Source organism: Chenopodium album, chromosome 23 (genome assembly GCF_948465745.1).
Source record: "Chenopodium album chromosome 23, dcCheAlbu1.1, whole genome shotgun sequence".
NCBI classification, from domain to species: domain Eukaryota; kingdom Viridiplantae; phylum Streptophyta; class Magnoliopsida; order Caryophyllales; family Amaranthaceae; genus Chenopodium; species Chenopodium album.
In genome coordinates this window covers 35,365,069-35,392,347 of record NC_137856.1, presented here as the reverse complement: position 1 = coordinate 35,392,347, position 27,279 = coordinate 35,365,069, and the positions used below count along the sequence as shown (strand labels likewise).

Below are 27,279 nucleotides of genomic sequence, written 5' to 3'. Positions count from 1 at the left end.
TTGCGAGCAATTGATCGGGTTCACAAAGAGTGGCAAAGTCTTTTTCACTCGTTCTAATCCTGGGACGCTAGGCTTGCTTGATCAATGCTCGAAACGAACACTTGCAACGTTTGATGATCAGATGCTTCTTATTGAGAGTTATGTTCCTACCCAAAGTTCACCTCATCCTGCAACTGAGTTGCCTAATGAACCTGCTGAGGTACCTTCTATGTTCTGTTTGCATTGTTTGAGTTTCTTTTGTCTTTACAAGTGTGTTAATTTTGACTATGCCATGTTCCCGCCTCATCTTTATCGCGATAAACATGCTACTTTACCTTGTATATTATTTGATAGAATGGGTTCTGTAATATGAATGTTCAAATTACTAATACAATTATACAACTGCATTGTGAAAATAAATACTCCTATAGCAACATCAACTCATAAAAAAAATTGGATTATTTTTATCTAATAGCAATGAATTTATTCATTAGATCAAGTCCATCAAGATAACAAAAATCATTGGTGAAAATAATATACTTGCTAAATGACTTCTTTAAATGTATACTCCTATAGTCATGTAAAGTGGTGAATTATTCTTTTTTATTTTTTTTAAAAGTACTTAGATTGTTTAGGTTCTGTTGAGTATTTTTATTGATCATCTTTGTTTTAAATTAGGGGACTTGGCCGGTATACCAACCTCAAGATCCCCCTGCTAGGCCACACAACTTGGCAATCTTCCTAGGCCAGATGACTAGAAATCAAAAAACAGAGAGGATTATAAAGAAAGGGTAGATTCCGGTGTCTGAAGAAGCTATCCTCAAGTTTCATCTGTTATGAAATACACTTATCGATTTAGGCGAGTGAAGAAGGAAGCTCAAGAAGCAAGGTGATGGTGGCATGAACTCATTTTGATAGAAGAGAGTATGGTGCTAAGATGCAAAACTCAGATTTATGCTACATCAGTGGCTCAGTCTATAATATATGAAAGTCTTTTGCCAGTATATATAGCCTATATATAACATATTACTATGACATGATCCTTGATGAAGGTGCTAATGCTACGACTTGTAACTTATGAAATCTGTGACTTTTGCTTATGCCGTTGGCCTCCACTCTTTGTTATGTTAGTAAGCTATGAATGTGATGATCAATCAAGAAATGTAAATTTTATTCTGATGTGAATTACTAGCAGTTCATAATCAGGCAAGCTTCCATGCTACTATAGTAATATGCTATGTCTGTGTAATATGTTACGGTCCAATTCTAGTATGTGTTACGCATTTTGTGACTATTCCTTCTCCTCACTTTCATCCCCATAGTTAAATTATGTTTACAAACAACCTTCTTTAGGTAGCAATCTTTTTTTTATTATTATTATTTTTATTTTATTTTTTGATAAAGTCTTTAGGTAGCATTTAATGGTGAAGTTATGAATTTGATTTTTGGAACTTTTTTTCTTAAGAAAAATCTAAAACTTACACTCAAAAGATTCAACCACTTAATTCATTGGGTGTATCTCATTATTTTCTTCTATTTACTTAAAAGCAAACCAACTTGGGTCATAGGTCTGGTTTCACCGACTCTCGTAGGATTTTGGGTAATCTTTTAGAACTAATGAAATGCGGAGTACTCCATTCTTTTGTCCTAATTTATTTACTCTTCCAGACTTATCACGATGTCTAATGCGTAAAACGTATATATGTCTATGCACATAACAATTTTTAAAGTCAATTTTTAACAATGTCTCACATAATTATACTAATGAGTTTACATGGTCAATTTTTAAAGTTTGACTTAAATTTTATCTAAAGGGCAGTGTTTCAATTAAAAAAGAGGGGTGCTTTTTACTTCATTAATTGATTCAATTCAATAATTCATTTCCTCAACTACATTTGTCTAATAAAAGGAAAATCCGGAGAGAGTTACCACCATCACAAAGAAGCTTAGTTAAGAGTAAAAGCTTAGAAATGGAAGACACTAATGGCAATGCCAAGAATGCTAGAGAAAATGTTGAAGAAAGGTATCTTCCTGATGAACTCATTACTTCACAAATCCTTCCACGGCTTCCCATCAAATCCTTAACTCAATGTAAGTTAGTTTCAAAGGAATGGTATTCTACCATTTCACAACCTAATTATATCCTTAATCACTTCAATAAATCTGTATTTAGTCACCCTTTTACCCCTGTTGAATCTCTCTTTATTCAATCTGGTGATTCTTTTTACCTTTACCCTTGCTCTAGTCTTTATTATGATAATGATGAAAATGTTGATGATGATGAAAATGTTGATAAATATGAAGTTGCTGAAGATGGTTTGGTTGAATTAAATTTTAATTTTGATTATGAAGATACAGAATTTGAGGATGATGAAATTCAATTAGTTGGATCTTCAAATGGGTTGATTTGTTTAAGTGGAAAAATTGGAAGATACTTCTATTTATATAACCCTAAAACTAACCAATCCCACAAATTCTACCCTGGTGATTTTGATCATTGGAAATTATGCGGGCCAAAACCCCTAACTATCTGGGGTTTTGGGTATGTATCATCAGTTGACGACTATAAAGTAGTCAGGATAATCCCACATTTTAATGGAGAAGTTAATATGATTCATCTTTATTCACTTAAGTCCAACATTTGGTCCAAACTTGAATATGGCTTAGAGGAACGTGTTTTGATTACTGGTCGACCTAAATTAGCTAATGAGACTTTGTATTGGATTGTTGGTAGTGGTCAAATTATTGCCTTCGATTTGGCTCGGGAGACATTCGAGTTCTTCCCTCATTTGGGAATAATTCATCGATCTAGCAATGAGTTATGTGTGATGGGAGGGTGCTTATCCAAGTTCAATTCAATGTCTCTAGGTGGTGTGCTTATTGAGATCATGAAACATCCTGGAAAGTTGGTTTCTGTTCATTTTCCAAATGGTTTGAACCTTAGGGATATTAAGCAGCTGATCGGGTTCACAAAGGCTGGCGAAGTCTTTTTTATTCGTTCTAATCCTTGTATGCTAGGCTTGCTTGATCAATGGTCAATGGAACCACTTGTAACGTTTGAAGATCCGTTGTTTCTTGTTGAGAGTTATGTTCCTACCGAAAGTTCACCTTACCCTGCAGCCGACCTGCCTAATGAACCTGCTGAGGTACCTTTTCTATACTGTATTTTTGTTAATTTAGTTTCTTTCATCTTAAGTGTATTAATTTTGATTAATGTGATGTTCCTGTGTCATCTTCATGATAATCATGCTATTTTACCTTTTAATGGTTTGTGATACAAATGTGTGTTCAGACTAGTCCAACAAAAATGCATTGTGAATATATGTCTGCTTTGGATTTTTATGTAATAGCAATGAATGTATTAGTTTGATCAAAATAACAAAAAAATATTTGGCAGACATAATATTTTTGTTAAATGACTTTTAATGCATATGTTTTCTTCTTGCAAAGGGTTGTATAAAGTGGTGGAACAAAAAATAATCTACAGAACTACTATGTATTTAGGTTGTCCATAATTGCAGACCCTTTTCAATCTGTCTATTGATCATATTTGTTTTAAAATAGGGGACTTGGCCAATATATCCACAGTTAATAAACATCATGATACTAGAATCGAACGAGTTTAATCAGACATGAAGTTCTCTATCGATATAGGAAAGTGAAGGAAGCTCAAGCAGCATGATGATGGTGCATGAATAAATTCATTTTGATGGAAGAAAGTATGGTGCTAAGATGCAAGACTCAGAAAGTCAGAATTGTGTTACCACTGTTTATTAAATATGGAAGTCTTTTGCTACTATATTAGTCTATCAGTCACATTTTGTTATGCCATGATCCATTGTAAAACTGCTGCAATTTATTAATTCATGAATTTGTGACTTTTGTTATGCTGAATTGCTGATGGACGCTAAATTTCTATGATATATGCTACAGATGTTGTGAACAATGAATTACGAGTACGTTTAATGTGTCATCTTATGATGAATTGTAACCATTACTTTTTTTTTACTTTCATTGCCACATTTTTAAACATGTTTACCAACATCTTTTTTTAGGTTGCATAACTTGTATTAAATGCTGTAGTAATGAATCTCATTCTGAAACCTTTTTTTTAGAAATTTATTTTAAAATTTAATTTACACTCAAATTATTTAATCACTTAATTTATTAGGTTTATCTCATTATCTTTTTTTATTTACTTTAAAGCAAATTTAAGTCAACTAGGGTCATTGGCCGGGTTTGTCTTACTCGTCGGATGTTGGGCAATCTTTTAAGACAAATGAAATATGAATACTCCTTCCTTCCATTCTACTTTTGTCCTTCCTTCCATTCTACTTTTGTTTTCACTACTTGGCTTTTCACGGTCTTTAAAATGCTTCCTATAACGTACATATCTCTATTTTATATGCGTATAAATTAAAAGAAAAATTATACCAATAGAATATACAAAACGAGTTTATTAAGGTCTCACATAGCTATATTAGAGATTTAACAAAAAATTATGGTCATTTTTTAATATTAGCTATAGTGTCAATAACCGACCCATAAAAAAAATAAAAAAAAAAAAAAAAAAATTAAGTTTCGACGGGACACAATAAGTTAGCTTGACACAAATTTAATATAGGCCAAACCTAACCAAATGTGTTTGGATATATTTATCTAAAGTAGATATATTTTGTATAAATCTTTTGGTTAGAAGTTTGTATAAAATTTATCTAAAGTAGATATATTTTGTATATATCTTTTGGCTAGAGAAGATGTTGAAGAAAGGTATACTCCTGATGAACTCATAACTCAACAAATCCTTCCATGGCTTCCCATCAAACCCTTGACTCAATTTAAGTTAGTTTCAAAGTAATGGAATTCTATTCTATTATTTCACACCCTAATTATATCCTTAATCACTTAAATAAATCTGTTTTTAGTGACCCTTTTACCCCTGTTGAATCTCTCTTTATTCAATCTGGTGTCTTTTTACATTTACTCTTGTACTAATTGATATTATAATAATAATGCTGAAGTCGCTGTAAACAATTGTTTTGAGATTAAAAATATATATTTTATATTTCAAACGGCATTATATGACACCGAGACATACTCCCTAGCGTCTCAACATTTTTCGCCACCGGACCCTAAAACCTCAAAATTTCCTAAAAAAACGTGGATTATAACCTTCTATATTGTAATTTTTTTCACCCGGAAATTAAAATTTCCGAGATGTTTACCATGATTTCTAATACCCTCCAAGAGTTCAATTGGGTCGGTGGAACCAACCAATATGTCCTTAAAAGGTCATTTTACGCGTTCACAACTTCCACTGATTTTGTAAACTCCAGCCTACCACAGACGTTTATGACAACATATAATGATCATATATGGTTTCAAACGACATTATATGACCCCGAGATGTATCCCTTAGGGTTTCAAGACTTTTTGCCACAAGCCCCTAAACCTCAAAATTTCCTAAAAAAGCGTGGATGCCTTCGATTTTGTAATTTTATGACCTTTTTTCGCCCGAAAAATAAAAATTACGAAGATGTTTACCATTGTCCCTAATACCCTCCAAGAGTCCAATTGGGTCGGTGGAACCAACAATATGCCCTTAAACGGTGATTTTACTCGTTCAGAACTTGTAGTGACTTCGTAAACTCAAGCCTAACACAGACGTTTATGACAACATAAAATGATCATATGTGGTTTCAAACTACATTATATGACCCCGAGATATATCCCTTAAGGTTTCAAGGCTTTTCGCCACCGGGCCTAAAATCTCAAAATTCCTTAAAAAACGTGGATTATAGCCTTCAATTTTGAATTTTTTTGACCTTTTTTCGCCTGGAGATAAAAATTGCCGAGATGTTTACCATGTTCCCTAATATCTTCCAGGAGTCAAATAGGGTCGGTGGAACCGTCCAATATACCTATAAACGGTCATTTTACCCTTCACAACTTGTAGTGATTTCGTAAACTCAGGCCTACCACGGACGTTTATGACAACATAAAATGCTCATTTATGGTTTCAAACTGAATTATATGACCCCGAGATGTATCCCCTAGGGTATCAAGGCCTTTCGCCACCGGGCCCCGAAACGTCAAAATTACTCAAAAAGCGTGAATTATGTAGCCTTCAATTTTGTAATTATTTGACCTTTTTTTGTCCGGAAATAAAAATTGCCGAGATCTTTACCATGGTCCCTAATATCCTCCGGGAGTCAAATTGGGTCGGTAGAACCATCTAATATGCCCTTAAACGGTCATTTTACCTGTTCACAACCTGCAATAATTTCACAAACTCAAGACTATCACGTACGTTTATGACAATCCCTCAAAAAAAAACGTACGTTTATGACAACATATAATGATCATTATATGGTTTCAAACGACATTATATGACCCCGAGATGTATCCCTTAGGGTCTCAAGGCTTTTCGCCTCAGGCCCCTAAACCTCAAAAATTCCTGAAAAAACGCGGATTATAGCGTTCAATTTTGTAATTTTTCAACCTTTTTTCGCCCGAAAATAAAAATTTCCGAGATGCTTACCATAGTCCTTACTACCCTCCGACAATCTAATTGGGTCAGTGGTACCATCCAATATGCCCTTAAACGGTCATTTATCCGTTCACAACTTGTAGTTATTTCGTAAACTCAAGCCTACCACGGAAGTTTATGACAACATTTTAATGATCATATATGGTTTCAAGCGGCATTATTTGACACCGAAATATATCCCCTAGGGTCTCAACACTTTTCGCCATTGTGCCCCAAAACCTCAAAATTTCCTTAAAAATGCCGAGATGTTTAACATGGTCCCTAATACCCTCCAAGAATCGAATTGGGTCGGTGGAACCATCCAATATATCCTTAAACGATCATTTTACCCGTTCACAACTTGAAGTGATTTTGTAAAATCAAGTAAACCATCCAATATATAGTTAGTTTTATTACCAAATTGGCGTCGAAGTAAGTTTTATAATTAGACCTGGCAAATGGGTCATTCGGGTCGGGTCTGGGTCGGGTCACTTTCGGGTCGGGTCATTTCGGGTCAGCTAACATTCAGGTCTGGTATGGGTCGGTGATAGGTTGTCGTACACCTGTCAAAAATAAATTCCTAACAAAACCAACTAACAATGTAGTAGGGTAAGTAGGGTCGAATCTACAGGGAGATGGTATTAATCTAACCTCTAAGAAATTGGAGAAACTAACCTATGTCACGAAATTGGGAAAGAGAAGTAGTCTAAATTAAAATAGGAATAAGACAAATAATAAAAAGACCTAGGGTTATGGTTCACCATGTTTATAGTTCTAAATCTATCAAAAATCAATAACAATTCAATCAATCAATTATCTAGAGCAATTGCTAAGTCTACGGTCGGGTCTTAACGCTCTCAATTCAACATATGTAGTTCGGTCGCTAACATAATCAGAATTGCTAATTGTAGGTAAGCCTCTAAAAGTAAGATCTTTCGATTCAAACTCTTATTAACATGAATTAATCATACAATTGATCAGGTTGCAAGATTAACAATAAAACACTATCAATTAGAGAAATCAATAATCAAAATATTAAAATTATCAATCAAGATTCATAATATAAACATGGATTCCCAAACCCTAGAAATAAAACTACTCAAACATGAAATAAATAATAAAAACTAGATCTAAGGAATAAAACATAAATAAAAGCAAGAAAATAGAAATAAAATACCTCAATGAATTAAAATAATAAACCCAAGAATCATCCATGGAAGAATCCATGGAGATGCCTTGAGAAACTAGGGTTCAAGAGAGAAAACTAAAAAGAACGTAAAATAATAAAAGATATAAAAGGCATAAGGGAAAAATAATATCCCTTGAGTATTTATAAAATCCTAAAACTAATCTAAAGATAAATAAATAAAATAAAATCAGAAAAATAGCAATTACACAAGTTGTGATATGATTGGTCGATTGAAAGAGTTGTAATCGATGTAGGATTCCTAGTAGCTTGCGCGCACACCCCACCCATCGGGCGATGGGTGGCCGATGGTTGGACGAGCTGCACAAGGTGGTGTTCCACCAGCGGGCGCTGGTTTTCCATCGCCCCAACCAGCAGCTCACTCTTGCTCGCACAGCACGGCCATCGCCCGATGGCTGGGCGATTGATTGGCAGCTTTGCAGGGTCAACTTCAAAGGCTTGTATCTCGAGATCTAGGATGCGTGTAGGGGCGTGCAACCTATCATTGGAAATCTCTCTAAGTCTAGTTTCCAACGCAACTTGAATCGCATCAATCCGATCGGTAGAACTTGAGTTATGATCAAAAGAGTGGACAAAGGTCATTTTTGCCACTTTGTAAAACATCGTTTTTCTCCGTTACTAACTCAAATTCGTTTCCATAAAGTGCATAACAACCCTTGTGGATGCTATACCCATTCCTCATGCATATAAATCTCAAAACAAGCTTCCACAAACATATATCCTTCATTGAACAACCTCGATTCATCGACTTTTCATCCTTTCATTATCCGGTTCTTCCAAAATCACTCCGAAAGCGTCCAAATAGTTATAGAAGCTACCTGAAACATTAAGAAAACACAAACGAAGCGTAATAAAGCACAAAATGGACAACTTATGCAATTACAACCTAATAAGTGATAAAAGACTCAAAAAGCAACTATAAAACTAGCATAAACGTGCCTATAAACTCTATATAAATATGACTCATCAGTCGGGTCGATTCGGGTTTCGGGTCAACTTCAGGTCAGGAATCGAGTCTAATTCGGGTCGGGTCAATTTCGGGTCGGGTATGTTCAGGTCGGGTCAATCTCGGGTGTATGTTCGGGTCATATTCGGGTCAGGTCAAAATCTGTTCGGGTCATGTTTGGGTTGTTTCATTTGTGAATCAAGCTCAAATCAATAATTTTATACGTTGTATATATTTTGTTATTGCTTTAACAACACTACCAATTCAGTTTATGAGCTTATTAACGATTAAAGATGAACAATTTGAGTTATTTTTAGTATAAAACATTTTAAGTTCAATTATAAGGTAATTTTAGTTCATGTCATTTCAGGTATTAGGTTAGTTCGGGTCAATTTCGGGTATTGGGTCTGTTCGGGTCAAACAATTTGGATCAACTTCGGGTCGGGTCAGGATCGGGTCAACTCCATTTCAGGTCGGGTATGGGTCGAATCCGGTTAATTTCGGGTCAATGTTTTTGGGTCAATTTCGGGTCATGGGTCGGGTCATCGGGTCTGGGTCAGGATTGCCATGTCTAGTTTTATTTACCATATTGTCAAGGGAATTTTTTTTTGCCTTTTTAAATACCAACGTGGTCAATTGGCCGGTTTTTCCCATATTTTCAATATTTGGTTTTGGAAAATTAATGCCCTGAATTTCGGATTTTATTCACTAAAAAAAAAAAAGGGTTTTTCTATACAGTAACCGTGTTTTTTTCACTTTTCAACGCTGTGCCCCAACATATATGACTTTCTACACGGTAACCCCAATATAGTTTTTGTTTCCATATGGTAACATTGCCGTTATCCTGCCGTTAAAAAATTCCGTTAGTGGGGCCCACTCTCCATTTATTAATATTTTTTTTATCGAATTGCTTTTCCGTCAAAGGTTTAGAGGGCTATTTTGGTTCTTAGGGGTCCAAATTGAACTCAGATTTGGCAAAAAAATAACGTAAATGCCTCGTTTTGCTTATTAAGAAATGTCTCGATTTACGTATTGACATTTTAACACACAAAACGAGACATTTACGCTATTTTTTTTGGTCAAATCTGCACTCAATTTGGTATCCTAGGGACCAAAATAGCCCCCGAAACCTTTGACGGAATAGCAATTCGATAAAAAAATATTAATAAATGGAGAGTGGGCCCCACTAACAGAATTTTTTAACGGCAGGATAACGGCAAGATTTCCATATGGAAACAAAAAGTATATTGGGATTACAGGGTAGAAAGTCATATATGTTGGGGCACAATGTAGAAAAGTGAAAAAAAAAAAACAGGGTTATTATATAGAAAAACCCAAATAAAAAAACATTGCTGATGTGGACTCCGCAGTTTTCTATTGACATTCCGTTTTGTTACTCCATTTGACGTCGTGTATTCGATGTTCTTCATTGTGCAAACTTAATGGAAAGCAGGAGAGAGAAACTAAAACTCAGATAAACAAATTGTTCCGAATTCCTCTCTCTGGTTGACCATCAACAAAAATCAGCTCATACATTGGACCGATAATTTTTAGGTCAGTTGTTTGGTTACTTGATCATTTGCCAAACTAATACCGTACTTTGTAATTAAATTTTTTAATGGGTTTAGGGTTCTTATTAATTACGAATTTCATTTTATCTCTAGCTAATTACTTGTCTTGATTTATTGATACCCGATTTGGGTTTTAGGGGATTAGCGTAATTGTAGAGGGATTTAGTCGATTTTCAGTATTTGGTTTGGGTTATGATTAATTTTGACTTTTTTTTTTCTTTGTTTTCATGAAATGCTTGCTTAACAAAAACAACATTTGAATTGGGAGAAATTGGTGAAAAACTTGTTTGATTTGGATTTGTAATTGTTATCAATCTACTTGTTTAGAATTTGGATGACATCATATCTTCTTTTTTGAATTCTCTGTACTATTCAATTCAGAGTGGTATACTAAAATTAAAATTTGATGTTTATATGATTAGTGCTGTCTTTTATGCATCCTTATTTTGTTAATTTGCGTGTTTTATAGCTTCCATGATGATTGATCAAAGTTATATCCTGTATTGCTTCCTAATGCCCAAAATTGAAGAAGATGGTTAACGAGGTCAACTGGTGTGGAAAACGGGATGTTTAATGGTACCACATGACTTTACAATATTAATTCCAATAGCCAGGTGAAAAGACGAGTACTTTGTTAATATAGGATATCAACTTGGAATTTCTCGTAAAAGGTGGTAAGAGTAAAAAAACCAAAAAAGTAAAATCTTATTTGAGAGTACAAGCTTAAAAATGGAAGACATTAATGGCAAGAATGCTAGAGAAGATGTTGAAGAAAGGTATATTCCAGATGAACTCATTACTCAACACATTCTTCCATGGCTTCCCATCAAATCCTTAACTCAATGTAAGTTAGTTTCAAAGCAATGGAATTCTACCATTTCGCAACCTAATTATATCCTTAATCACTTCAATAAATCTATATTTAGTCACCCTTTTACCCCTGTTGAATCTCTCTTTATTCAATCTGGTGGTTCTTTTTACCTTTACCCTTGTCCTAATCTATATCATGATGATGAAAATGTTGATAATGATGAAGTTGTTGAAGACAAATTGGTTTATTTGAATGTTGATTTTGAATATGAAAATACAGTAACAGAGGTTGATGAGATTAAATTGGTTGGATCTTCAAATGGGTTGGTTTGCTTAGGTGGAAAAATTGGAAAATACTTCTATTTATATAACCCTGATACTAACCAATCCCACAAATACTACCCTGCTGACTTTGATTATTGGAAATCTATTAGGCCAATACCCCCAACTAGTTGGGGTTTTGGGTATGTATCATCTATTGATGACTATAAAGTAGTCAGGATAATTGCATATCGGAATGGAGAAGTTGCCATAGTTCATGTTTATTCACTTAGGTCCAATATTTGGTCGAAAATTGGAAGTTGTATAGAGGCTGGTGATATGATTATAGGACGAGCAAAATTAGTTAATGAGACTTTGTATTGGAGTATGTGTAGTGGTCGAACCATTGCCTTCGATTTGGCCCGGGAGACATTTGAGTACTTCCCTCATTTGGGAATCATTCCTCCATTTAGCAATGCGTTATGTGTCATGGGAGGGTGTTTATCCAAGTACAGTTCAAACTATCAAAATGATATGTTTCTTGAGATTATAAAACATCCTGGAAGGATGAGTTCTGTTCGTTTTTCGTGCAACCTTCGGAATTTTGAGCTGTTGATTGGGTTCACAAAGACTGGCAAAGTCTTTTTTACTCGTTCTAAGCCTGGAACGCTTGGCTTGCTTGATCGATATTCAAAGGAAACACTTGCAACGTTTGGTAATCAGTTGTTTATTGTTGAGAGTTATGTTCCTACCCAAAGTTCACCTCATCCTGCAGCTGAGCTGCCTAATGAACCTGCTGAGGTACCTTTTCTATTTTGTTTGTTTTAGTTTCTTTCTTTTTTGAATATTTTGAATGTGTGAGGATCCCTTCTCATCTTTGTGATGAATATGCTATTTTACCTTGTATTTTATTTAATAATTTATGATGGATTGTGATAGAAAGGCTCAAACTAGTCCAATACAAATTTGCATTGTGAAGATAGATGCTACTATGGCATCACCTCATTTAAAATTTTGGATTTCTATATAATAGCAAGGAATGTATTCGTTTGATCAAATTAATAAAAATATTTGGCAGACGTAATTGTTTTTGTTTAATGACTTTTAATGCATATGATTTCTTCTTGCAAAGGGTCATATAAACTGGTGGAACAAAAATTAAGCTACAGAACTACTATGTACTTAGATTGTTCATAATTACATATTCTTTTGAATCTGTCTATTGATCATCTTTTTTTAAAACAGGGGACTTGGCCGGTATATCAACAGGAGAATCCTTCTGATCCGGATGACTTTATTATACTGGGAGATTGATGACTTTGATATACTAGAAGATCCGGACAACATCATTATACTAGAAGATTTCCAGCCGGAGAATCCTCCTGGTGTGGACGACTTTAATATACTAGAAGATGCCATCCTCTAGTAATCTAGTTTAATCAGACATGAAGTTATATATCTAGGCAACTGAAGGAAGCTCAAGCAGCGTGATGATGATGGCATGAACTAATTTTGATGGAAGAAAGTATGGTGCTAAGATGCAAAATTCAGATTTTTGCTACCTCTGTTTTTGTTTGTTTATTAGTCTATATGTAACATTTTTGTTATGACATGATCCATGAACTGCTAAATGCTAATGCTAAAACTTTAAACTTTCGAAATTTGTGACTTTGCTATGCCGTTGGACTCAAACAGTCGAATGCTCTTTGCCATGCTAGTATGCCATGGATATTGTGATCAGTGAATTATGAGTACTGTTGGTTTATCCAGTTTAAGTTTTCAATGCTATGTCCCATTGATTGTGTTACTTGAATGTCTTATATGTGTATTATGTTATGTGCTTCTATATATCTTTCATTACAATGTCACTTGTGATGAAATATGTAACCCTATACTTTTCTTCACTCTAATCATCATATTGTAAGTGACTCAGCCAGTTAAGTAATCAGTTTTTATTAAAAAAAAATACATCTCATGACATATAAGCAACTTGAATGCAACTCTGTCTCATGTGTGGCAATGAGCCTGAAACTCTAGTTCATGCACTGGTCAAATGCAAAGAGGTCTTGATATCTGGTATAATTCTCCTCTTAGACTTGATGTTAGTTCTTGTAATGTCAGCTCTTGTAAGGACTGGTGCTTGTCGTTGGAAAAAAAAAATAGTATGTGGATGACTCGAGCTATGACCTCACATACTTGGCAGCCACGCACATAAATATACATCCTGTTGTAGTAGGTCATATTGTCAAAGGACCATTTTAAGAAGATTATATCAAAATGTGGGATTATATTTAGTTAATCAAAAGGTGGGACTAAGTTGTGTTTCATTCACCAGATTTTCACTAATCTGAACCTATTTTAATTTATTGAACTTATCTAAACTTATCTTAACTTATTTGACCTTATTAAGACTTATTTTAGTTATAATTTGTACATAGATAAGTTCAGTTAAGTTCAGATCAGGTTTAATAAGTTTTGTTAAGGGTTACCTATGTACAAATTACAATTAAAATAAGTTTTAATAATGTCTAATAAGTTCAGATAAGTTAAAATAAATTTTGATTAGTAAAAATCAGATGAGTAGAACACACCCTAATATGAGAAGGTCCATCAAATGTGGGATTATTGTTGTCGATTTTTTCAAAAAAAAAGGTACAAGGGTAATATTGTATGTAGATTAATAAAATAATAACTAGGTTAGTCCACAGTTTTTAATTTGATCAAAATTTAAGTGGAGATTTTTACTATTTATTATTTTCTGATTTCTACTTTTAGGGTTACCTTTGTTCTTTTAATTTTGACATTCCTTTTAATGGTTATGTTTCAATTTTATTTTTTTTTACACAATTTCCCTCATACATGCTCTGTATTAAATACAACTCTATTCGTATTAACAAAAACATTCACCTATTATCAAAACAAAAATTTCTTTTTTCAAAGTTAATTTATTACTTGCTTCAAATGTGAAATGGAATACTTTGACCTTTAATATCATTCCAAGTTAATCTCCCCTCATAAATTTATGCATTTTTTTTAGCACTTTATTATTTCACTTTTATTACTACGTATTTCAAAAAAAATAAAAGTAAAATAATACTCTCTCCGTTCCCAATACAGCGACCCATTTGGGTTGATTACGCGGTTATTAAGAAAGTTAAATAAAAAGAAGTAAAATTAGAAAGATAAATTTATATGGGGTTTGTAAAAAAATAGAGAGCGAAAGTAATAAAATTACATGGAAAATCAAATTTTTATATGGGGAAGCTAATTTTGCACAAATATTATTGCAAATTGATGGGTGTTTTAATGCAAATGGGTCATTCTTTTTGTGACTAAAATTAGGCCAAATGAGTCGTTCTTTCGGGGACGGATGGAGTATATTTGGAAAGGAAATGTATTTTCATGTGTTAGATAAACTTGAATTATTCCCTCAAAATTCATTCCTATGAAAAAGTAAACGCTTACTTTGAAACTCAAGAAAAGCAGTTTTCTTTTTCGGAGTTGATTCTTCAAATTACTGGTATTACAAACAGTACAAGTGAGAGAAATGGAAGAAAGCAATAAGAAGATCAGCAAGGAAACAATGAAAGATGTTGAAGAAAGACATCTTCCAGATGAAATCATAATTCAGCACATCCTTCCGTTGCTTCCCCTCAAACCGTTAATCCGATGTAAGCTAATTTCAAAGCAATGGGATCGTATTGTCAATTTCTTCCTTGATTATATCAAACCAACTATATATAGTCGCCCTTTTATCCCAATTGAATCCCTCTTTATTCAATCTGGTGGTAGAATTTACATTTACACTTGCAATAATCATGATCATGATGTTGTTGATGTTATATATATGCGTACTAGTGAATATAAATTGGTTGAATTGAATGCTGAATTTGATGTTGGTATAAGGGAAAATATTGGATTAGTTGGATCATGTAATGGGTTAGTTTGTTTAGGTGAAATATATGGGAAATATTTCATTTTATGGAACCCTGAAATTAATCAATTTCATAAGTATTTTTTGTATTCGAAAAATCAATTTCATAAATATTACTTGGAATATCATTTGGAGCGAGATTCTAAAGAAATTTGTTGGGGGTTTGGTTATGTATCTTCTCTTGATGATTATAAGGTGGTCAGAATCTCTCAGTTTCGATTTCAGGCCAAGGTTGATTCAGTTCATGTGTTCTCATTAAGGTCTAACAGTTGGAGTAGGATTGAATTTAGTGTTGGTGAGTTTAAACTAGTGGGTCGATCTAAGTTGGTTAATGAGATTTTGTATTGGAGAAAGGAGAATGATAATGTTAATGGAAATGTGCAAATTGTTTCCTTTGATTTGGGTCTCGAGACTTTTGCTGTGTTACCTGATTTGGCTATTCGTGCACCCGGGAATGCTGTCTTGTGTGTAATGGGAGGGTGCTTATCCGTATGTGTTCTCAACTCTGATACTGATTTAGAAATACACATTGTGAAACAATTGGGAAGAGTGGTTAAGGTTTGTTATTCTGATTTGGACAAGACCGAGAATAGTATCAATGATTTGATCGGGTTGACAAAGGTTGGCAAGATATTCGTTGTTTATCCTGGTTGCTTTGTGAAATGCTTGATTGTTACAAGTTCAAATAAATCAATTGTTACATTTAAAGCTAATGGAAGACATCGGAGCAATTATATGGACAGCTATGTTTCGAGTCTGGTTTCTCCTCATCCGCCAGTGGAATTGCCTAATGCATTAGGACAGGTACCCTCTATGACCTTGCCTTTTATTTGTTCAGTATGACCTGCTTCCTTTACTTCATTGTCTTGTTGTAATTCATGACTTTTTGGGTCTGGTACCATCCGTACCAAACCTTTGTTGTTGCAAACAATTTTACAGTTAAACAATTGCAGGGTTTGGATCGAGTTGATTTAACTTCACTGCTTAGATTGTTTCTAACAGCAGGTTATTTTTATTTGGTGATCTGAGGCAGGTTGCATAACACATTTTGACTGAAGACAGTAGGCTGCTGTGGCGATTTCTGTGGAAATGTGAAGCTCAATGACGCGACTGCCCTTGTTTTGGACTGAAACGAACGCTTTGCTGATGTGAATTGTTAGTGGTTTTAGGAACTTAATCTATAAACCTCTGCTTTGAGCTATGCAATGTTATGTTTATATCAATGATCCATGATGGAGTATATGTGTAATGATGTTGTGAATGTTAGTGGTGTGAGTTGTATGAATTAAGATAAAGTTGCATGAAAAAGCTTATAAATAGTATGTCCTCTATCTTATTATTGTTTGGTTGAAACTGCTGAATGAAGTTGATATGATAAAATAAAAATTGGTAGGACCAAGCGTAACGAATGGGAGATCAAATTGATGAACTAATGTGAATGTTCATTATATGAGACTAAATAAACAAGCTAAATAATTAAATAAAAAATTATGTAGGGGACTAAGAATATCACGAGTATGGTAAAAATTCATCAATTTGACTAATATATTTATCAATGCTCAACTTTTATGTTCATTGACTAAAATTGAAATACAGAGTAGGTAGATAGTGAAAAAGTCAAAGAAATGTATTTCCTACTTATACGGGCGTTTGGTTGGAGAGATAGGAACAAGAAGGATAAGGAAGGAGGATAAAGATGGGAATACAAAGGTGGAACAAGGATAAATAATTCTGAAAATAGCAATGGAGGGTTAAGGACTTAAGGGGTGTTTTTATCCCTATCTTCAACCTCTTTTAATCCCCATCCCTCTAAACAAACACCCCTATATTTATGTGTAAAAGACGAAATATAGATGAAATTCTGAATCCCAAATCATTTTTTTCAAATTTCAAATTTTCTTTTTTTTTTTTTGGTTTTTTTTTGAAAGAAATCTCTCTCTGAAATGATTACAATAACTGAATATGGAGAAAGAAATCTCTCTCTGAAATAAAATAGCTGAATATGGAGAATTTTACAATTTTACCAAAATATGAAGAGATAAATACAATTTTACCAAAATATGACATTCTTTATCAATTCCTTAAAAATAGGATCCCAATAATAAGAACATTTTGAATTTTTTTTTACTAAAAATAAATAAATAAATTACGATTTCCAGTGTATAGTAGTACAGTAAAAGTGTAAAACAAAGAGTCAAAGAGCAGAACAATTTTTTTTTTTTTTTTTTTTTTTTTTTTTTTTTTTTTTTTTTTTTTTGGAGAAAAGCAGAACAAATATTTGAAAACAGAGGTGAAAGGTTAAACTTTATTCAACAATTGAGAGTGAAAGTTCGAATATTGATGAAGAAATAAAAAATGGAAGACAATGAAAATGATGACATCCAAATACATCTGCCTGATGATCTCATCTTTCAACACATCCTTCCATGGCAGCCTATCAAACCCTTAGCTCAATACAAGCTTCTTTCCAAAAAATGGTATTTTTCTCTTTCTTCTTCCAATTTCATCCTTAATTACACCAATTTACCCCTTTATTCTCACCCAATTCCCCCAATTAAATCCCTGTTTATCCAATCTGGGAATTCTTTTTACCTTTATTCTTGTGATAATCTTGATGATAATGTTGCTGAAGTTGCTAAAAACACTGAAGATTCTTTGATTAAGTTGAATAATTATGATTTTGATGTTAGAAATGATGTTGTTAGTTTAGTAGGATCATGTAATGGGTTGGTTTGTTTAGGAGAAGTTTATGGTAAATATTTCATTTTATGGAACCCTAGTACTAATCAATCCCACAAATATTTCTCTGAAGTTTTGGACATTTCTAGTAGTAATTGGCATCCTCACATTCGTTGGGGATTTGGGTATGTTTCATCGATGGATGATTATAAGGTTGTCAGAGTAATTCAGTGCCAAATTGGATTGCTCGTTGATACTATTGTTCATGTGTTCTCACTAAGAAGTAACTTATGGAAAAAGATTGAATTTGATCTTGTTGATTGCTCGTATGTTTTAATAGAACGGCCGAGGTTGGTTGATGAGACATTGTATTGGATTGCTAATCATAATCCTTATGGGAACATGAAGATTGTTGCCTTTGATATTGCTCATGAGACGTTTGATATGTTCCCACATTTGGCCATGCTTTTGCCGTTGGGTGCTGTGTTATGTGTTATGGGAGGGTGCCTGGCTAAGTGTGTTTTTAGGTCTCAAAATGAGTGGGTGATAGACATTGTGAGAGGTCCAGGAAGGGTGCATTCAGTTCGTCTGAAATGTGACTTGGGACGGATTTATGACTTGATTGGATTCACAATGACCAATAAGATTCTTGTAACTCATACTAGTCCCAACGTGCCAGGCTTGGTTGATCTAAGCTTGGTTGGTCTAAGTTCAAGAGAATCACTTGTGAAGTTTAGATATCAAGGAAGAACTCGAATAGAGAGTGATGTTACGAGTCAAATTTCTCCTCATCCTTCTAAAGAGATACCCAATGCATCAGGCCAGGTAACATCTATATCTATCCTTGCCATTTAGTAAGAAGTAATTTACTACTATGCTTTATCAGTTCTGTATCTTGACGCGTAATGTAAACCTTTTTTGGTTCTTGGCCACGAAACAAAGCTTATTCATTGCTGAATTTAGTGTCCCATAGTTGATATTTCTTCACCAACTGTGTATTGTGAATATTACTATGGAGTATACAGCAGCATCGTTTCAAGTTTCACTGAATATTTCTAATAGCAGATTTTTCTAATTTTGTGAAGCAGGTGCATGAATTCCTTTTGATAGAAGATTGTTTGTAGCCGATATGAGAAACTCAACGAGTTATGCTATCAATATCCTTAGATGTGGAAGTTTTAACTGGAATAATATCATCAACCTGTGTAAATATTTTTGGTACCCTATGATTTTTTGAAAATTTTGTTGATCCTTTTGACTTGTTATATTTACATATAACTCTGATGGTTAGAACCTCTTTGTTTTGGCTCATGTAGCTTTTTCTATGTAGTTTATGTACCATTATACAGATATACATGTAGTGGTACATTTTGCCATCAAATTTTACACCACCGTTTTTTTTTCATGTTCCCATTATTTACAAATATGTCATCCTATCTGTTTCATTGGCACATAGGCCCTATGCGCCAATGCTTCTCCGTTTATTTATGCCACTCAACGGTACGCTTTGACGCTTTGATCGTTAAGGGGATGTACATTTAACTATTGATGTAGAATTCTAATAAATTCAGAATGTTTGAATATCCATGGTATTTCATGTGTATCCTTCTTCTATGATCTTAACTAGAGCACCTAATTAACCTGTCATTTGAAATTCCATGGCATTACTAGACTTTATAATGCGATTGTTTTTATCGGTTATATGCTTGACTTTTTGTGAGCTCAGATGCTAAGCTTGCATTTTACTCTTGCTTCTTTTAGTTTCAACCAAACAACAGGATGTCATTTTCCTAGAAGTTCACTAGGAAATTTAACTCCTTTGTGGCTATGTGAGCAAAACAAATGATTGTTTTGCAATTAGAATTTGAAATGGAAGACTTGGTGTGTTTTGAGTCTATGAGATGAAAGGGCAAGGTGATTAAGGGATGTGCCTAGGCCAAAAAAAGTTGGCCTAATATGGGCAAAAGATTTGGGTTGGGCCGGTTTGTCTACTTATGACTAGTGATCAACTCTATCATTTAGATTATGGTAGGCTTTCCAACATACACCATCTGTAACTATAACTAAAATAATTCCCGCTGTTATCATTATTATCCACAGGTCAACCTCTTATACAAAAAATTCCTGCCAAAACTAATTGTAACATCGTGATTGTTTTTTTCAACATAAATAGAAGTTTGAAAACGGTAAATCAATCCTACATTTTCCTACCTACTTTCATATTTATTAAATTGACTAATTACACTATTTCCAATGGATTTTAAAAAAAAAAAACAAAATTTACATGGAAAATTTTAATTTGCACAAGTATTGTTGCAAATTGGAGGAAATTTTGATAAAAAAATTAATATTAATGGTTGTTGGAAAAAACAAATAGGGTGAACATTTTGGGACTAAAATTGATCCAGGACTATCAAAAGGGGACGGGGGAGTATTTTTTTATCGAAACAAAATTTATCACCGTTACGTTGGAAATATAAAAAAGCAGTTTTGTCAATCGGGTTAAAGAGACCTCATTCTTGAAAGTGAACAGAAACAGTGAGAGAAATGGAAGAAAGCGATAAGAACAACAACAGCAAGAAAAGAAGAGAAGATGTTGAAGAAATACAACTTCTTGATGAAATCATAACTCAACACATTCTTACGCGGCTTCCCTCCAAACCGTTAATCCGATGTAAGCTAATTTCAAAGCAATGGAATTTCAATGTCAATTTCTTTCTTGATTGTATCAAACAATCAATATATAGTGACCCTTTTACTCCAATTGAAACTCTCTTTATTCAATCTGGGAAAACATTTTACCTTTATACATGCAATAATCATGATAAAGATGATGTTGAGGTTGAATATGTTCGTACTAGTCAATATAATTTGGTTGAATTAAATGCTGGTTTTCGTGTTGGTAGGAGGGAAAGTATTGGATTGGCAGGATCATGTAATGGGTTGATTTGTTTAGGTGAAATGAATGGAAAATATTTCATTTTATGGAACCCTGAAATTAATCAATTTTATATATATTACTTTGAATTTTTGGAGCAAAATTCTAGGGATATTTGTTGGGGGTTTGGTTATGTATCTTCTATTGATGATTATAAGGTGGTTAGAATCGCTCAGTTCCGGTCTCGAGCCAAGATCGATTCGGTTTATGTGTTTTCATTAAGGACTAATAGTTGGAGTAGGATTGAATTTGGTGTTGGACCTGTTGGTGAATGTAGATTAGTGGGTCGATCAAGTTTGGTTAATGAGACTTTGTATTGGAGAAAGGCAAATGATAATGATAATGGGGATGTACAAATAGTTTCTTTTGATTTGGGTCTTGAGACTTTTGCTATGTTCACTGATTTGGCTATTCGAGCACCCGAGAATGCTGCCTTATGTGTCATGGGAGGGTGCTTATCCATTGGCGTTCGTAACTCTGATGATGATTTGGTGATACACATTGTGAAACGACCGGGAAGGGTGGTTAAGGGTTTGTATTCTGATTTGAGAGAGACTGTGTTTGATGATTTGATCGGGTTGACAGAGGCTGGCAAGATATTTGTTGTTTATCCTCGTTGCTGGGTGCCATGCTTGGTTGTTTCGAGTTCAAAGAAATCAATTGTGACATTTGAAACTAATGAAAACCTGGGAAGCACTTATATGGCGAGTTATGTTCCGAGTCAAATTTCACCTCTTCCTCCTGTGGAGTGTGGAGTTGCCCAATGCTTTAGAACAGGTACCCTCTATGCCTTTGCCTTTTATTTGTTCTGTTTTACCTGCTTCCTTTAGCTCATTGTCTCAATTTAGCTTATGACTTTTTCGGTTTTGCTTTTGTGCTGTGGCGGTGTCTGTGGAGATGTGAAGCTTAATAGCGTAACTGACCTCTGATTTGGACTATGAGACTCTTTGTTATGTTAAGAACATCCTCTCTGACTTCTTGCTTTAAATATGTTAAAAGTGTATAACTTATTTGTTAAGACTAATATCTGTTTTCAGCTATTTAACTTTATGTTAATCAATGATCCATGATGGAATGAAATCAATGAATGTATGTGTTTAAATGATGTTCTAAATTGTTATGGTTTGAGTTGCATGGAGTAATTTTGTTTATTACTTGTTACAGACCATGATGTGTCTTATGCATATATTTTTGAACAGTATAAGCTTTTATGGCTGTGACTTGTTATTTGGAGTGATTTGAGCTATTTGGTTTAAGTACATTTGGGTCGAATTATATTTGAGTGAGTAGTTATTCTGTTCAGATTAGGTAACTCTTGGATAGCCAAATAACTAATTATGGGATATGTAGCTCTATTTCAGCAAATTAATTTTGTGTAAACTTTTATCAAGGGCCATAGGGGGTATTATATCTCATCGAAATTAGGCATGATTCAAATACGAGTCTTGTGAGGGTTCTACTAGAAGGTGATCAGGATTCATATAGGGTTAGGTCTTGTCATCAACTCTACGATGAGAATGTCATTGCTAATTCCAAAGGTCTCTATTTGAATTTTGAAAGGATGCGAAGATATCTAAAATTACTACTTGCGGCGTCAAGTTTGAAGCAATGGATTATGAATTGTGCAGGGGAAAAAAAGTGGTTTTGATCGTAAAAGTTATTTTCTTGTCTCTAACTCGGTAGTGTCCCTTTTGTTTAACTCGGTAGGGGGTATTATATCCTACTACAGATTCGATGAATATAATAGGAGAGGTACTTTTTAATTTAAATCCATTGTCTTTTGTATTCTTGAAAGTTAAAATCAAGCTGTTTAAATATGACAATGGATGTATATTTGCCACTTTGATTTCATGGTTGAATACGTGGTATATGCTTGTTAGGCTTAAAAGATGCCTTCTTCCACTTGTTTGATCAACTTTGTTCGAGCACTTAATTGCCCTGCATTTTAGTTTCTGACTGTCAAGTACAGAATGCTAAATTTTAGTCTCTTATTGTTTATCAGGAAGAATAGAATTAGTCAAGTGTCTCCTATAACGCATTAACGCTACTGCTAAGATGCTACTCTTATCAAATATAGTAATAGATGCGACTCAATTGCAGTTATTGGAAGCAGTACTGTCAGAATTTTTCACTAGTTACCCTTATTTCAAGTCTCAACATGCCTCATCTAGTATTGAATTTTCGAAGCTTGACTGTTACAATTTGGTTTCTAACAGCAGTTCTGATAATTCAGTTAGGCAGGTTGTATAAACCTATTGACATGCTGTCCACCAAGACATGAAACTTGAAGATGCAACCTACAACCTTTACTTTGATCTATGAAACTGTTTTTGCAGTTATATTGACAAAGCTTTTGTAAACTTTTGCTAAGCTATGTGATCCATGAAGAAATGCTATTAGGTTTAACTGCTGTTGTAAAATGTTTGACGTTCTGTTTCCAATGTGCATCTTCCTTGATATGTTGTCTTTGATTTAGCTTACAAATTTTTTGGTTTTGGTATGAGAAATATGTTGTTACACACTTGTCAACTGCAGGGTTTGTTTCTTCCACAGTTTATGCAACTTTACCACTGAGATCGTAAATCTTTAGATTTGTCTCTAACCAGGTTCCTATTCGGTGATGCAGGATTGCAGGTAGCATGAATTATTTTGGCAGAAGATAGTTTGACAATTACAACCGTGGCGGTGTCTGTGGAGATGTGAAGCTCAATGGCGCAACTGACATCTGTTTTGAACTATGAAAGTCTTTGTTTACAACTTGTTCCATCTAATCATTATTCCAGTTTCAAATAATTAACTGCATTTAGAAATAATATTGATCTGTACCTTATTGGCAATTAATCCGTCGCTTATATGTAGACATGGTATTAATCCAGTCTGAGGCTTCTTTGTCGCTCAATGATCATTGCAACCGGGTGGCATAAAAAGAAATATTTGGGCAAATTTTAAGAGATTATTTCAGACAAGTATTAGACTTTCCCTTTGGATTTGTTAAATACCAATAATTTTCTATTTATATTTTTCACTTACTTCACTTTGAGCATTGTAAGTGATTAAAACAAAGATTAAAAAAAAAAAATAGTTACTTGTTACAATTGTTTTAATGTATGTACAAGTAGTATATATATTTCAACTATCAAATATATACAGAATATGAAGTATGAAGTAATATTTTACAGTATACTTGGTGATGGTGATGGGGATGATAATAGATAATCTAGTACTCCGTATTGATCAAGGGTCCACATCAACCTACACAATTACAGAGTACATTTCAAGTAAAAATTTACAGAGTACATGTCAAGTAAAAAAAACAGAGGAATTAACCTTGGTCTCAACACCAATGTGGACAACTTGGTCCAACTTTTCTGTCCTTTTCACACTACAGTCACTGACTTGAGTACTTAAAAGTAAGATATCATACCATCAGGTCAAATGATACAACTCTACAAGGTTAGAGATATGGGTAGCAACAAAACTAGAAGATAAGATGTTTATCCAAATGATCACATAGTTCAACACATTCTTCCATATTTATCCATCAAACCCTTAACCCAATTCAAAGTAGTCTCCAAACAATGGAATTTCCATCCTTAATTACACCAAAATACCCCTTTCATACCCAGGTCCAGCCATTGAATCCCTCTTCATACCATCTGGTGACAATTTTTACCTTAATCATCATTATTATGATGTGTTGCAGGTTTTACTAGAAATAAAAACAAATTGGTTAAGTTTAGATGTTGAATTTGATGTTGATGAAAAAGAGGAGATTATATTGGTAGGATATTCAAAAGGGTTGGTTTGTTTTACTCGGCAATTGTTCTGATTCAGAGAGGCAAGTTACATAAACTTATTTTGACCGAAGAGAGTTAATTTGTTGCCGTCTACCAAGACGTATAGTGCTTTTCAACATTGAGTTGCCTACCTTCCCTTATAGAGCTTTATATTGTGACTCTTGTAAAATGTACGTAAGTGAACACCCGACTAACAGTAACACAATAATGGATCAAAACTTGTGAAAATGTGATAATAACACCCCTTTTTTGGTGGAATACAAAGAATGGGTATTAATCTACATTTTGACACTTTTATTTTCCCAAAAAATATTTTTTGTGGGCTCCAAAAAGGGAAAATACAGGAAAAAAGACTGTAATTGGAAAAATACGAAAATTTGATGAAACAGTCCAAAAGATGGGGAAAATGTGGGAAATAAGAGGGGGGGTGGGTTTTTACACTTTTTACATCCCATATTTCCCTTATTGTGTTTTTTTCGAGGTTCTCAACTAGGACCGAGATTATGGTGATTGACCCCAAAACAGGGTGATTGGGAGACAGTTTGGGTTGTTGGTGGTTGTTTACATGAGATAAGATATGATACTTACATTACAAATATGAATAGTTTGTTCAAAAATATCAATTAACATAACACATAACACATCATATCAATCAATACACATGTGAATAGTAACAATGAATAGTCACTATTGTCAATTGGAACATCATACTCCCTCCGTCCCCTTTTGATAGTCCCTTTTGGGCATTTTTCACGGGAATTAAGAAACACAAATAAGAATAATAAAAGTACATTGAAAAAGTATGCAAAAAAGTAGAGAGAGAAAGTAATAAAAGTACATAGGAAAACAAAATATACACGGGAAATTTAAATTTGCACAAATATTGTTGCAAATTGGAGGGAATTTTGGTTAAAAAAATTAATATTAATGGTTGTTGGAAAAAGCAAATGGGGTGAACGTTTTAGGACTAAAATTTGCCCATTAAGAGACTATCAAAAGGGGACGGAGGGAGTATCATATAATGTGTTCATTTTCATTACTAGTGCCAAATCACATTACTATTACCCTTAAACATCACATCACTATTTTACTCATATTACATTACTTATGTAGCATAATTATACCTTTATGACATCACACTTGTCAAGTCACATCATATTATGATATTACATCATTAAAAATTTACTTTCATGCCATCATTATAGTCAAGTTGCATCAGTTCATATATACTTTCATGACATCATTATAGTCAAGACACATCACTTCAATGTACTTACTACGTATTTGACATCAATATACTTACCTTTATGACATCATTATAGCTAACTCACATCACTTTAATTTAATTATATAACATCATTATAAATATTTGACATCACTATACTCAAGTCACATATCACATTATTACACTTATATTGCATCACTATATTTCATGAATTTCAAAATAGAGTCAAAACTTATTCTTGGTAATTTATAGACATCTTTATCTGTGTCTTATGGTTTCAAACCTCTTTATATGACCCCATGAGTAATCCAACACATTAAGTTCATTTTCCGAAAAAAGTCAAAAATTGATCCGAAATAGTGTATTAGCCTTCAATTTTGGACAATTTTCCACTTATTTTGTCATGGAAACAAAAATTGTCGAGATGCTTACCATGAACCCTAATACACCCTGGGAGTCTATTTGGGTAGGTGCAACCATCCAATATGCCTTTAGATGGTCAATTTACCCGTTTGTAACTTGCACCGATTTCTAAACTCTAGCCTACCATGGACATTTATGACAACATATAATAGTCATATATGGTTCCAAACGGCATCTTTGGGCCTCAAGACTTTTCGCCACCGGGTCCCGAAACCTCAAAAATTCCTCAAAATTCCACCTTCAATTTTGGAAAATTTTGACCTTTTTCATCCGGAAATAAAAATTGCTCAAATGTTTACCATGGTCCTTAACACCCTCTGGGAATCTAATTGGGTGCATGGAACAATCTAATTTGCCTTAAAACGGTCAATTTACCCGTTCACAACTTGCATCGATTTCGTGCTCAAGCCTACCTCGGACATTAATGACATTATATAATGGTCATAAATGGTTCCAAACGATATTATATTACCCTAAGAAGTATCCCCTAAGGTCTTAAGACTTTTCGCCACCAGGTCCCGTAACCTCAAAAATTCCTAAAAAAATGTGGATAATAGCCTTCAATTTTGGAATTTTTTGAACTTTTTTTGCCCGGAAATAAAAATTTCCTAGATGTTTACCATGGTCCCTAACACCCTCTAGGAGTCCAATTGGGTGAGTGGAATCATCCAATTTGCCTTAAAACGGCCAATATACCCGTTCACAACTTGCACTGACTTCGTGAGCTCAAGCCTACCACGGACATTTATGATTATATAATGGTCATAAATAGTTCCAAACGATATTATACGACCCTAAGATGTATCCTATAGGGTCTCAAGACTTTTCGACATTGGGTCCCGTAAGCTCAAAAATTCTTCAAAAAACATGGATAATAGCCTTCAATTTTGGAATTTTTTGAACTTTATTTTGGAATTTTTTGAACTTTTTTCGCTCGGATATAGAAATTGCCCACCTGTTTACCATGGTCCCTAACACAC

General features: G+C 33.9%; 5 protein-coding genes across 5 annotated transcripts; all 5 read left to right on the top strand.

Moving 5' to 3' along the window:
• The first annotated feature begins 1,949 nt into the window (after nt 1-1,949).
• Nucleotides 1,950-3,349, top strand: LOC145607487 (F-box/kelch-repeat protein At3g23880-like). The gene is made up of 2 exons (XM_081663123.1): nt 1,950-3,125; nt 3,272-3,349. The coding sequence occupies exons 1-2, from the start codon at nt 1,950-1,952 to the stop codon at nt 3,347-3,349; spliced, it is 1,254 nt and encodes a 417-aa protein (XP_081519249.1).
• Nucleotides 3,350-10,078: 6,729 nt separating this feature from the next.
• On the top strand, nt 10,079-12,964 carry LOC145608969 (F-box/kelch-repeat protein At3g23880-like). Its single transcript, XM_081664547.1, has 3 exons — nt 10,079-10,215; nt 10,702-12,104; nt 12,549-12,964. The coding sequence occupies exons 2-3, from the start codon at nt 10,962-10,964 to the stop codon at nt 12,615-12,617; spliced, it is 1,212 nt and encodes a 403-aa protein (XP_081520673.1). The 5' UTR covers nt 10,079-10,215; nt 10,702-10,961; the 3' UTR covers nt 12,618-12,964.
• Nucleotides 12,965-14,763: 1,799 nt separating this feature from the next.
• LOC145608914 (F-box/kelch-repeat protein At3g23880-like) lies at nt 14,764-16,590 on the top strand. The gene is made up of 2 exons (XM_081664499.1): nt 14,764-16,041; nt 16,271-16,590. Exons 1-2 carry the CDS (start codon nt 14,851-14,853, stop codon nt 16,277-16,279), a joined length of 1,200 nt encoding a protein of 399 aa, XP_081520625.1. The 5' UTR covers nt 14,764-14,850; the 3' UTR covers nt 16,280-16,590.
• A 913-nt stretch (nt 16,591-17,503) lies between these two features.
• Nucleotides 17,504-19,250, top strand: LOC145609518 (F-box/kelch-repeat protein At3g23880-like). Its single transcript, XM_081664978.1, has 2 exons — nt 17,504-18,741; nt 19,005-19,250. The coding sequence occupies exons 1-2, from the start codon at nt 17,593-17,595 to the stop codon at nt 19,038-19,040; spliced, it is 1,185 nt and encodes a 394-aa protein (XP_081521104.1). The 5' UTR covers nt 17,504-17,592; the 3' UTR covers nt 19,041-19,250.
• A 1,178-nt stretch (nt 19,251-20,428) lies between these two features.
• LOC145609250 (F-box/kelch-repeat protein At3g23880-like) lies at nt 20,429-23,820 on the top strand. The gene is made up of 2 exons (XM_081664780.1): nt 20,429-21,631; nt 23,481-23,820. The coding sequence occupies exons 1-2, from the start codon at nt 20,464-20,466 to the stop codon at nt 23,495-23,497; spliced, it is 1,185 nt and encodes a 394-aa protein (XP_081520906.1). The 5' UTR covers nt 20,429-20,463; the 3' UTR covers nt 23,498-23,820.
• The last annotated feature ends 3,459 nt before the right edge of the window (nt 23,821-27,279 follow it).

Coding starts and splice junctions, on each gene's coding strand:
- LOC145607487 (XM_081663123.1), top strand. CDS start 1,950: ATGGAAGACACTAATGGCAATGCCAAGAATGCTAGAGAAAATGTTGAA. Junction 3,126..3,271: donor TGCCTAATGAACCTGCTGAG/GTACCTTTTCTA, acceptor ATGTGTGTTCAG/ACTAGTCCAACAAAAATGCA.
- LOC145608969 (XM_081664547.1), top strand. CDS start 10,962: ATGGAAGACATTAATGGCAAGAATGCTAGAGAAGATGTTGAAGAAAGG. Junction 12,105..12,548: donor TGCCTAATGAACCTGCTGAG/GTACCTTTTCTA, acceptor TTTTTAAAACAG/GGGACTTGGCCGGTATATCA.
- LOC145608914 (XM_081664499.1), top strand. CDS start 14,851: ATGGAAGAAAGCAATAAGAAGATCAGCAAGGAAACAATGAAAGATGTT.
- LOC145609518 (XM_081664978.1), top strand. CDS start 17,593: ATGGAAGACAATGAAAATGATGACATCCAAATACATCTGCCTGATGAT. Junction 18,742..19,004: donor TACCCAATGCATCAGGCCAG/GTAACATCTATA, acceptor TTTGTGAAGCAG/GTGCATGAATTCCTTTTGAT.
- LOC145609250 (XM_081664780.1), top strand. CDS start 20,464: ATGGAAGAAAGCGATAAGAACAACAACAGCAAGAAAAGAAGAGAAGAT.